General features: G+C 44.9%; 1 protein-coding gene across 6 annotated transcripts in view; it reads right to left on the reverse strand.

The window, feature by feature from the left end:
• The window catches only part of itsn1 (intersectin 1 (SH3 domain protein)), a 237,636-nt gene that overhangs the window by 71,881 nt on the left and 152,959 nt on the right, over positions 1-12,796 (reverse strand). For all 6 annotated transcript variants that reach the window (XM_068041138.1, XM_068041136.1, XM_068041137.1 and 3 more), the window contains 2 exons: positions 11,610-11,769; positions 3,142-3,347 (listed from right to left, as the gene is read on the reverse strand). In XM_068041138.1, the coding sequence (XP_067897239.1) occupies positions 3,142-3,347; positions 11,610-11,769 (366 nt within the window). The remainder of the gene's footprint in view (positions 1-3,141; positions 3,348-11,609; positions 11,770-12,796) is intronic.

Below are 12,796 nucleotides of genomic sequence, written 5' to 3' on the forward strand. Positions count from 1 at the left end.
AGTTTCTCCACCATTTCCCTATTCTCCATTATAAATTCTCCTGTCTCCGCCTGTAACGTACCCACATTTATCTTTGCTAATCCTTTTCTTTTCACCTACCTAATGAAGCTTTTACCAGTCTGCCTTTATGTTTCTTGCTAGCTTGCATTCATATTCTCTTTTCTCTATCAGTTTCTTGGTCATCCTTTGCTGCATTCTAAATTGCTCCCAATCCTCAGGCTTACCATTTTTTCTGACAACCTTATAAGCCTCTTCTTTTGATCTAATGCAATCTTTAATTTCTTTTGTTAGCCACAGTTGATTCATCTTTTCTGTTGGATTTTTTTGTCTTCGAGGAATGTATATTTGTTGTAGACCATGTAATCTATCTTTCTTCAGCCTCCTTGTCTCGAGAGACAATGGGTAAGCGCCTGGAGGTGGTCAGTGGTTTGTGAAGCAGCGCCTGGAGTGGCTATAAAGGCCAATTCTAGAGTGGCAGACTCTTCCACAGGCGCTGCAGATAAAATTGGTTGACAGGGCTGTTACGCAGTTGGCTCTCTCCTTGCACTTCTGTCTTTTTTCCTGCCAACTGCTAAGTCTCTTCCGCCTTTATGGTTGCCCGCCAACTCTGGCGATTGCTGGCAACTGACTCCCACGACTTCTGATCAATGTCACAGGACTTCATGTCGCGTTTGCAGACGTCTTTAAAGCGGAGACAAGGACGGCCGGTGGGTCCGATACCAGTGACGAGCTCGCTGTACAATGTGTCCTTGGGGATCCTGCCATCTTCCATGCAGCTCACATGGCCAAGTCTTCTCAGGCGCCACTGGCTTAGTAGGGTGTATATGCTGGGGATGTTGGCCGCCTCAACGACTTCAGTGTTGGAGATACGGTCCTGCCACCTGATGCCAAGGATTCTCCGGAGGCAGCGAAGATGGAATGAATTGAGACGTCGTTCTTGGCTGACATACGTTGCCCAGGCCTCGCTGCCGTAGAGCTAGATACGGAGGACACAGGCTTGATACACTCGGACTTTTGTGTTCCGTGTCAGTGCGCCATTTTCCCACACTCTCTTGGTCAGTCTGGACATAGCAGTGGAAGCCTTTCCCATGCGCTTGTTGATTTCTGCATCGAGAGACAGGTTACTGGTGATAGTTGAGCCCAGGTAGGTGAACTCTTGAACCACTTCCAGAGCGTGGTCGCCGATATTTATGGATGGGGCATTTGTGACGTCCTGTCCCATGATGTTCGTTTTCTTGAGGCTGATGGTTAGGCCAAAATAGGTGCAGGCAGCCGCAAACTTGTCGATGAGTCTCTGCAGACACTCTTCAGCGTGAGATGTTAATGCAGCATCGTCAGCAAAGAGGAGTTCCCTGATGAGGACCTTCCGTACTTTGATCTTCGCTCTTAGACGGGCAAGGTTGAACAACCTGCCACCTGATCTTGTGTGGAGGAAAATTCCTTCTTCTGAAGACTTGAACACGAGAGGGCAGCAGGGAGAAGATCATCCCAAACAGTGTAGGTGCGAGAACACAGCCCTGTTTCACGCCACTCAGGACGCCACTTCGAGGAATGTATATTTGTTGTAGACCATGTAATACTTTTTTAAAATACTAGCCATTTCCTGTCTGTCAAATCTTTTAATATTATTCTGCATTCTGATCCTATATGAAGCTAGCCTTCGCTTCGTCTGTCTTGAATTTCACTTACTATTTTTCTTGTTACGAGTTTTGCTTCCCTCAGGTTCCCATCCCCTCTGCCAATCCAGTTCAACAGCACCAGCAAATCTTCCTGTGAGGATGTTAGTCCTGATCCTGCATAGGTGCATCTTGCACAGGCCCCACCTGCCCCAGAACCGGTCCCAATGCCTCAGAAATCTGATGCCTTCCCTCCTACACTAATTCTCCAGCCATGTGTTCAATCGCTTGATCCTCCTATTCCTATGTTCACTAGCAGGTGGCACTGGGAGTAATCCTGAGCTTATTGCTTTTGAGGTCCTGCTTTTTAATCTCTTTCCTTGCTCCCTAAAATCAGCCTTCAGGGCCTCATCCCTCTTCCTGTGTCACTGGTACTAATGTGGACCATGACGTCTGGCTGTTCACCCTCCCCCAGAAGAATGGCCTGCAGCTGCTCTGTGACATCCTTGACCCTGGCACCAGGGAGGCAACATACCATCATGGAGTCACATCTCTGGCCACAGGAACGCCTGTCTGTTCCCCTAACTAATGAATCCCCTATCACTATTACTCTTCTGCCTCCCCTCCTGTGCAACTGAGCCACTCATGCTGTTAAGGACTTGGCTCTTGCTGCACTCCTCTGAGGAACCATCGCCTTCACCAGTATCCAAAATGGAAATCCAGTTAGCAAGCAAGATTGTCTCAGGGAACTCCTGCACTACCTGACTGGTTCTCTTAGACTGCCTGGCTGTCACCTATACCCTCTCTGCCTGCACACTCCTAACCTGCGGTGTGACAAGCTCCCTAACCGTGCCATCCACGTAGATCTCTGCCTCATGGATGCACCACACTGACTCCAGCCGCCGCTCGAGTTCCAAAACCTTCTGTAGCTGGTGACACTTCCTGCAGATGTGTCCGTCTAGGAGACATGGCGCATCCATGACTTCCGACATGCCACATGATGCACATACCACTTGGCCGAGCTGCCCCACCATACCTTAACTTTACAAGCTATTTATTATTAGTATACTTACCAGTTACTCACCAATCAGCCTCTTTCCTTGTACCAAAGTAACAACCAAATACTGGAGGGTGAAAAAAGGTAAAAAAAATAAGCAACTCCTTTTTCCAACTTCCTCAATGACCGGTCTCCCGGCTCAGTCCAAGCCACACTCCATGCAAGCTGCACTCAGACCCCTGTATTTATACTACCTGAGACGAAGAATCAGCTCCGCTGCAGCTTCAGAAACTAGCTACCTAACTAACTAATTACAGCCGCGAAGTGGGCTAATGCTTTGGAGTGGTAGTATGGCAGATATTGCTACAGATAACATGAGCTCCCAATTTTAGCCAGGCTTTTGGTAAAGAGGGGATGTGTACCTGGGCTGATCTCACTCACACCATTGTGCCAATCAGGATGACATCAAGGAAGAGGAACTAAAGTCACAAAGTTAATTTATCAATGCAGAAATCCAAGCAAGCATACCTGATCGATTTCCTTACAGGTCCTGAAATGAGTTTCACATAGGATTTGGGGAACCAGCCCTTCTGTCCATGAACTTCTCCAAACCACCACATATCCTGCTGTTCTAGAACTGTGATAATGTCATTTTTGTTGAAGTTGAGGTGATTATCTTTCTTTGCCCGCCAAGGATATAAAGCTTGTGCTTGAAGCCCCTCAACCTTCTCACCCTGTCAAATAATTAGGAAGAGGGAAAAAAAAGAGTCAATAAAGTTCTGATCGCATTAAAATATTTACGAGGCATCACAAGAACCTGCCACCCAATATAATTGAAGTACATCAAATAAGGAAAAACATTTTTGTTCAAATAAGTACTTCAGGGTTTTTACAAGATGGCTGAAGCTTTTCATTATTAAACGAAAAATTCATGGAATTTAAAAATGGTTGGCGAGTCCAACATTTGTTTCCTTCATGGACCAAGCAAACCCCTTTCCAAGCCTCCAGGCCCACAAATTCCAAAATAGAACAAACCAGTGGTTAAGAAATTAAAGCGTCAATGGGACCAAGTTGCCTGTTTTTCAGGGATTGATAACCAGGGACATAGTCCATAGCTTGGGCCTCCTGTTTTAAACAAGGGGAGACTATATGACAGTGGATCAAAACATGGATTCAGTATCTCAGACTAGTTTTCTCATAATCCTGTTAGACTGATGGGATGAAGGTTTCCTTTCTGCTAACTTCAAGGATTTCGAATCACTTGAGGTGATCAAACTCAGTCATTTTTTACCAAAGGAAAATTAAGGGCACAAGTTGTAAGTTGCCAGAGTTCACCAAGATTAGCAGTTATGTTCAGACAATTCACAAGCATTATGCTAATACTGGGAATAATGCAAATTTATGATCGCAGAAATGGTCAAATGGATAAATATTTCATATCTCACCTTGAACACCAAAAAACTTAACCCTGAAAATAAAAATAATTTGTTGGGCTGAGGAAGAAAGATATGTATTACATTAAACTAGCCAAAAATAAAAATCACGTTTTTAAATTGTTAAACGCCTTTGCTCAATTCTCTCCTCACTTCTGCTCTCCAAATATCTGTTCCTTGCAGGGGTAGTTCAATGGTTGCTTTTCCCTCCATTATCATGTTCAAGTGGCCATTTATTCGTGCGCGACTCTCCCCAGCAAGTGTTGGCTGACTATTCAACTGTGACAACATCACAGCCACATCCAATCTTCTCATCTGATGTCCAAATGCACTTCCAAAAACTAGTAAACGAGTAAATAGTAACTCAGTAGTGGGAATTTTAGCTAATAATAACACTGGATAAGAGGGGCAACAATCACTGACTATCACACAAACCAGGGAGTGATATGGGATCTTCCATGCTATGTATGGTTCAGGCAATTACTGGATGAATGGATGGATTTTTCAGGGATCACCAAGATTGAGTTTGGTAGAACCTTCATGGAAGTGTTACTAGAGACAAATATTTTGGTCTAAGTATGAAAGTTAATCAAAGGTCATTTAAATGGGAAAGTACTCAAGTCCCAAGTTCCAGCACCAATCAATCTCAGGTCAGGTACAATATAGATGGATTCGGAACAAAGCTGCCTCTACACTTGTAATCCAAATCTTAGAAAGGCACTCATTCTGCACTAGATCAATTTCCTCATACAGCCAAACCTTTTAGTCTGATCTAGACATCCAATTTAGTATTTTCTTTTGCTATAAACCAATGACTGCCAGCAGCTGGGTTGAGAGTTTCCAAAGTAATTTCATAGCAGTCCTGTAGCCAGTAAAGAGATTTATTTCTCAGCTTGGACCTGGTGGGGGGTGTTGGGTAGTACAGAACTCGAGTATGTTGTCAGAGCTTTTCACCTTGCACTCATCAGAACAATCATAAGAATAACCAATGTAAAGGAAAACAACAACTTGAACTGCATGAGAAGAGAGTGCTGATTGGTTGGCAAGTGAACTCTGATTGGATGAAGCGTTGCCATGGAGAATGCACCAGTTTACAGCCAAGCTTTGTTTGAAATTTAAACCAGCTTGACTTGGATTGGTCAAGGCATTGCCCTGAGGAATGAACTAGCAAATGGCTGTCACTTAATTTGTTCAGCCGCAATGTTTGTACACATTCTTTCTTTGGGCTCTCTTTCCCTCTATGGGATGCCCAAGACACACAAAAGTGATGTCCCACTTATCTATGACTGGTTCTGCACAACATGAATTGGCCAAATGATTGGGCGAATTGTTGCAACCAGTTTTGAGCAAGTTCTCTATGCACACAGTGAAGCATTCCTTCACATTTGCGAAGACCATTCAGGACTTGCATATCAATAGCAATGCCAAGTCCATGTGCTCATTTGACATGGCTAGCCTATTCACCAATGTACCACTTAAGGAAGCCAGATATTTGCGCTGCAGCGCTATATTATGGCTATCTAGACCCAACACCATTGCGTGAATCAGTACTCAATCAACTTATGAACTCAGCAACTCGTACAATGAGTTCAGTTTTAACGACCCCATGTATCCCCAAATAGATGGTGTTGTCATGGGATCCCCTCGAGGTCCAGACCTCGCCAACATCTTTGTTGGATTCCATGAGAAACGTGTCTTTGATGAAATGACACCTAACATCCTACCTCTTGCCGATATGCAGATGATACGTTTACTATATTTGAATACGCAGCTGCATGCAATAATTTCCTGACACGTCTTAATGGGCTCCATCATGCGCTCAAATTCACCTTTGAAAAGGAGCAGTCAAATGAGCTCCCTTTCCTTGACGTACTAGTTGAGAAATCGGTTAAGGAGTTCTCTAACATGGTCTATCGTAAACCTACCTTCACTAGTCAATACACGTGTTGGGATTCTTACAGTTCCACGCTATAAAAAAGAGGAAAGTTTTTTTTTAAAAAAACCTCAAGTGATAAGGTGAATAGCACTACTTAAATTAGTGTAACTTATTAAGGACTTTAGATTGTACTGGGTAGTGTTTGGAGTAGAACAAGGCCCCTCGTGTAATTAGTATTTTTGAAAGGAAGTAACTAATTAATTTAAAGGTATGTCATGGCAGGAGAGCTCACACCCGTGGTATGCTCCTCCTGCGCTATGTGGGAAATCAGGGATGCTTCCAGTGTCCCTGACAACCATGTCTGCAGGAAGTGTATCCATCTGCAGCTACTGACTACTTGCATTATGGAGCTAGAGCTGCGGGTGTATTCACTGTAGAGCATTCGCGATGCTGAGGACGTCCTGGATAGCACGTTTAGAGAGGTGTTCACACTGCAGGTAATGGCAGCACAGGCAGAAAAGGGATGGGCGACCACCAGGCAGAGTAGTAGGTGCAGGCAGTTAATACTGGAGTCCCCTGTGGCCATCCCCCTCTCAAACAGATATACTGGTTTGGATACTGTTGGGGGGGATGGCCTCCCAGGGGAAAGCAGCAACAGCGAGGTCCATGGCACCATGGATGGCACTGCTGCACAGCAGGGGGGGGGGGAAAAAAGGAGTGGAAGACCTCTAGTGATACGGGATTCTATCGTAAGGGGTACAGATAGGCTTTTCTGTGGCCGCAAACGTGACTCCAGGATGTTATGTTGCCTCCCTGGTGCTCGGGTCAAGGTTGTCACGGGGCGGCTGCAGGACATTCTGAAGGGGGAGGGTGAGCAGCCAGAGGTTGTGGTACACATTGGTACCAACGACATAGGTAGAAAAAGGGATGAGGTCCTACAACAAGAATGTAGTGAGCTAGGCAGCAGATTAAAAAGCAGAACCTCTAAGGTTGTAATCTCTGGATTACTCCCGGTGCCATGTGCTAGTGAGTTTAGAAATCGGAGGACAGAGCAGATGAATGCGTGGCTGAGGAGATGGTGCAGGAGGGAGGGCTTTAGTTTCCTGGATCACTGGGTCTGTTTCTGGCAAAGGTGGGACCTGTACAAGTTGGACGGGTTGCACCTGAACCGGAAAGGGGGGGGGGGGGGGGGGGGGGAGGAGTTTAAACTAATTTGGCAGGGGGATGGGATACAGAGTGGAGGTACAGTAGGGGGTAATATACAACAGAAAGTGAGTCTGTCTGGAAGGCAGAGCCAACAGCTGTTAGTGCATTTAAATTGCTTAAAAAAGGGGAAAGTTGTTAAGACACAAGGGAAAAGTGCAAGGTTGGATTGCATCTATTTCAATGCAAGGAGTCTTACTAGTAAGGAAGATGAATTGAGGGCGTTGATTAGCACATGGGATGATATTATTGCTATCACTGAGACATGGTTGACGGAGGGACAGGACTGGCAGCTCAATATTCCAGGCTATAGAATCTTCAGGCGTGACAGGGGAGTGGATAGAAGAGGAGCTGGCATTGCACTGTTGATCAAGGAGTCCATTACTGCAGTAAGGAGGGATGACATCTTAGAAGGTTCCTCAAATTAGGCCATTTGGATAGAACCTAAAAACAAAAAGGAGGCAATCACTTGGCTGGGTGTGTACTACAAGCCTCCAAACAGTCAGGGAGAGATAGAGGAACAGATATATATGCAAATCTCAGAGTGGTGTAAAAATAATAGGGTAATAATAGCAGGGGATTTCAACTTCCCCAATATCAACTGGGATAGTCTTAGTGCAAAAGACTTAAAGGGGGCGGAATTCTTAAAATGCATACAGGAGAGCTTTTTGAGCCAGTATGCAGAAAGTCCTACAAGAGAAGGGGCAGTACTGGACCTAATCCTAGGGAATGAAGCCTGACAAGTGGTAGAAGTATCAGTGGGGGAGCATTTCAGGGATAGTGACCATAATTCTAAGATTTAAAGTGGTTATGGAAAAGGACAAAGATGGACCAGAAATAAAGGTACTGAATTGGGGGAAGGCCGATTTCAGTATGATAAAACAGAATCTGGCCAAAGTGGACTGGGAGCAGCTACTGGTAGGAAAGTCTACATCACATCAGCAGGAGTCACTCAAAGAGGAAATAGTGAGAGTTCAGAGCCAACATGTACCCGTTAAGGTGAAGGGTAGGACCAACAGGCCCAAGGAACCCTGGATGTCAAGGGATATAGAGGATTGGATCAGGAACAAAAAGGAGGCTTACTGCAGATCCCAAGCGCTGAAAACAGCGGAGGCAGTAGAGGAGTATAGAAAGTGTAGGGTGGCACTTCAAAAAGTAATTAGGAGAGCAAAGAGGGAACATGATAAAACACTGGCGGGCAAGGTAAAGGAAAATCCCAAGGCATTTTATGAGTATGTTAAGAGTAAGCGGATAACCAGGGAAAGCGGAGGGCCCATTAGGGACTAACGCGGCATCTTTGTGTGGAGTCAGAGGACATAGGTGAGGTTTTAATATGATTACTTTTCATCTGTGTTCACTATGGAGAAGGACGATGTAGGTGTACAGATCAGGGAGGGGGATTGTGATATACTTGAACATATTAGCATTGAAAGGGAGGAAATATTAGCTGTTTTAGTGGGCTAAAAAGTGGATAAAACCTCAGGCCCAGATGAGATATATCCCAGGCTGTTATGTGAGGCAAGGGAGGAGATAGCAGGGGCTCTACACAAATTTTCAAATCCTCTCTGGCCACAGGGGAGGTACCAGAGGATTGGAGGACAGCGAATGTGCTACCATTATTCAAGAAGGGTAACAGGGATAAACTAGGTAATTACAGGCCAGTGAGTCTATGAGTGGTAGGGAAAATACTGGAAAAAATTCTGTGGGACAGGATTAATCTCCACTTGGAGAGGCAGGAATTACAGGGATAGTCAGCATGGCTTTGTCAGGGGGAGACCGTGTCTAACTAACTTGATTGAATTTTTTGAGGTGACTAGATGTGTCGATGAGGGTAAAGCAGAAGATGTAGTATACGTGGATTTCGGTAAGGCTTTTGATAATGTCCCGCATGGGAGATTGGTTAAGATGATAAGAGCCTATGGGATGCAGGGCAATTTGGCAAATTAGATCCAAAATTGGCTTAGTGGCAGGAGGCAGAGGGTAATGGTCGAGGGCTGTTTTTGCGATTGGAAGCCTGTGAGCAGTGGTGTACCACAGGGATCAGTGCTGGGACCCTTGCTGTTTGTAGTGTACATTAATGGTTTAGACGTGAACATAGGAGGTATGATCAGTAAGTTCGTAGAGGACACAAAAACTGCTGTTGTTGTAAATAGTGAGGAGGAAAGCCTTAGATTACAGGGAGATATAGATGGGCAGAGCAGTGGCAAATGGAATTTAATCCTGAGAAGTGAGAGCTGATGCATTTTGGGAGGACTAACAAGGCAAGGGAATATACAATGGATGGTAGGACCCTAGGAAGTACAGAAGGACCTTGGTGTACCTGTCCATAGATCACTGAAGGCAGCAGCGCAGGTATATAAGGTGGTTAGGAAGGCATATGGGATACTTGCCTTTATTAGCCGAGGCATAGAATATAAGAGCAGAGAGGTTATGATGGAGCTGTATAAAATGCTAGTTAGGCCACAGCTGGAGTACTGTATACAGTTCTGGTCACCACACTATAGGAAGAATGTGAATGCACTGGAGAGGGTGCAGAGGAGATTCACCAGATGTTGCCTGGACTGGAGCATTTCAACTATGAAGAGACTGGAAAGGCTAGGGTGGTTTTCTTTAGAGCAGAGAAGGCTGAGGGGGAACCTGATTGAGGTATACAAAATTGAGGGGCATTGATAGATTAGATAGCAAGAAACTTTTTCCCTTAGCGGAGGGATCAAGAACCAGGGGGCATAGCTTTAGGGAGGATTTGGAGGAAAATCTTTTTCACCCAGAGGTGAATCTAGAACGTACTGCCGGAAGAGGTGGTAGAGGCAGGAACCCGCATAACATTTTAGTAGTATTTAGATGAGCACTTGAAACACCATAGCATACAAGGCTACGGGCCAAGTGCAGGAATATGGGAGAATAGTTGGGTGCTGGATGGCCAGCACAGACACGATAGGCCAAAGGGCCTGCTTCTGTGCTGTATAACTCTAACACTGGCCTTATTGGCAACCTCATGAATAGGGCCTGAGCCATTTGCTCACCATGCAAGCTTGTTGCTGAAATAGGGTGAATCGAAGACATCCAGTGTGACAATGGCTACCCTGATCAGATCATTTCTCACTGTATATCGTGCAAATTTATGAACGGGCCTAAGGCAGTCTTTTTCGGGCCTGAAAAGTACCCAGTCTATCTCTAATTACCCTGGAAGGGTAATGTATCCCAAAAATTTGAGCAACAGGTAAAGCTAGCTGTTTCACGTTACTACTATGCGGTAGCAACACATGTGGTGTTCGCCACTAACAGGATGCTGCCATCAAGCCAAAAAGACATCCTGCCTATTACACAAATGAGTAATATGATATATGAACTTCAATGCCAGTGTGATGCTAACTATATAGGCCGTACGTCCCAAAGACTGGCGGATCGGATCAAACAACATGTCCCTTCCGCTGTTCGCAACAGACAAGGTACAAGCCATACCCAACCAGCTCAACACACAATGTCCAAAATTAGATGTGATTCCGCAATTGGACAACGTTTGCTAAATAATTCACAGTGTGCTAAGAATTACGCTGACAACCAATTTAAGATTGGAAGTAGGGCTCACAGTGTGGCACATTTGCGCACACTGGAAGCTACATATATTAATACACAGGACCCTGTTCTTTGCAGACAGAAAGAATACATACAAATATTGCGTCTGTTTCAGCTGAACAAAATAAGTGACAGCCATTCACTGGTTCATTCCTCAGGGCAATGCCATGACCAATCAGAATCAAGCTGCCTGGTTTAAATTTCAAATAAAGCTTGGCAGTTAACTGTCAGTCACCGTCAACTGGTGCATTCTCCATGGCAACACCTCGACCAGAGGTCACTTGGCAACCAATCAGCACTGTCTTATCATACAGTCTAAGTTGTTGTTTTCCCTTATGTTGGTTATTCTTGCGATTGCCCTGATGAGTGCAAGACGAAAAGTTTCTACAACATGTCTCTATTTTCAGCAATACAGAACTGTACAAGATTATGACCGACTTAGAGAAGTTAGACAAGGCTAAACTGTTCCCATTAACTAATGGTACAAGGACTAGGGGACACAGTTTGAAGGTTTTGGGCAAAAGATGCAAGGGGGAATGAGGAAAAACTTTTTCTATGCAGCAAGTGGTAATGACCTGGAACACTCTGCCCACAATGGTGGTGGAAGCGGAGACAATCAATGACTTCAAAAGGAAATTAGATGGCCACTTGAAGGAAATAAACTTGCAGGACTAGGGGGGAAACAATTGAGCAGGGGAGTGAGATTGACTGGATAACTCCGTGGAGAGCTAGCATGGACATAATGGGCCGAATGGCCGCCTTCTGTGCTGTAAATGACTATGTCCCAGAGATGAAACAAGTGTGCTAACGCATTGCAAAACCAAATCTTACCATTTTTAAATTTGCCAATATTTTACCCCCAAACTATGTTAATATGTTAAATATTCCAATTTGCATTTACTACCAACCTGGCCTAATACAGGCGATGGAGATGATCCAGACACAGTGGCAGGGGTGAATGCTGATCTTTGTCGAGGTTGTCCTGTGCTAGGAACAGTTAGCGACGGCTGTGTGGCCCAGGCATCCCAATTGTCACCATCAGATTTCTCACTACCTGTTGTGGGCCATCTAAGCAAAATGAAGTAAAAGAAGTGAAATGTTGCTTTGTTAGACCAGTTTTTTTGAAATCATTGTCATTATTGTTTTTAGGGAACCTTAGTTCACAGGTGATGATACTTTGCTGGTTACCGAAGCCTCCATGCATAGCTATACGTTACACCACCTGCAAAGCTCAAACCATCTCGGTGGCAGCTCAACCCTAGATTAACTAATCTCATTTTGAACTCTCCTTCTACTCCTTTTTTTATTTTAGAGATACAACACTGAAACAGGCCCTTCGGCCCACCGAGTCTGTGCCGACTATCAACCGCCCATTTATACTAATCCTACATTAATCCCATATTCCGACCGCATCCCTACCTGCCCTCAATTCCCCTACTACCTACCTATACTAGGGGCAATTTATAATGGCCAATTTACCTATCAACCTGCAAGTCTTTTGGCTGTGGGAGGAAACCGGAGCACCCGGCGAAAACCCACGCAGACACAGGGAGAACTTGCAAACTCCGCACAGGCAGTATCCAGAATCGAACCCGGGTCGCTGGAGCTGTGAGGCTGCGGTGCTAACCACTGCGCCACTATGCCGCACCTTTCCTTGTTGTCACCTGTCCTTTAATGTCTTCATTCTTTATCATCCACCCAAATCCCATACTAAGCTTTTAAGAGATATCCACAGTCTCTGCACTGATCGACTTCTCACCCTCAGTGATTTCAACCTCCATCTTAACTCACCTTGCCCTTTCTCCGATGTTCACATCATCCGGTCATCCCTTAACTTCTTCCACCATATAAACTTTCCTACCCACAGTCATGGCAATGCCCTTGACCTTGCCATTTCAACTGGCCTTGCTATTTTCATTGTTTCAACCACAGACAAGATCACCTCTGGTCACTTCCATACATCCCTCACCGTTCATATCCCCTGCCAACCCCATTTTCTTCCGCATCACCACTGAGAAAAAACACTTACCTGAAAGTTATTTTAACTGCACTTTCAAACTTCCAACTATTTAGCCTTTGGCCCTCTGTTCAACAC

Source organism: Heterodontus francisci, chromosome 10, assembly GCF_036365525.1.
Source record: "Heterodontus francisci isolate sHetFra1 chromosome 10, sHetFra1.hap1, whole genome shotgun sequence".
In the NCBI taxonomy this organism is placed as follows: domain Eukaryota; kingdom Metazoa; phylum Chordata; class Chondrichthyes; order Heterodontiformes; family Heterodontidae; genus Heterodontus; species Heterodontus francisci.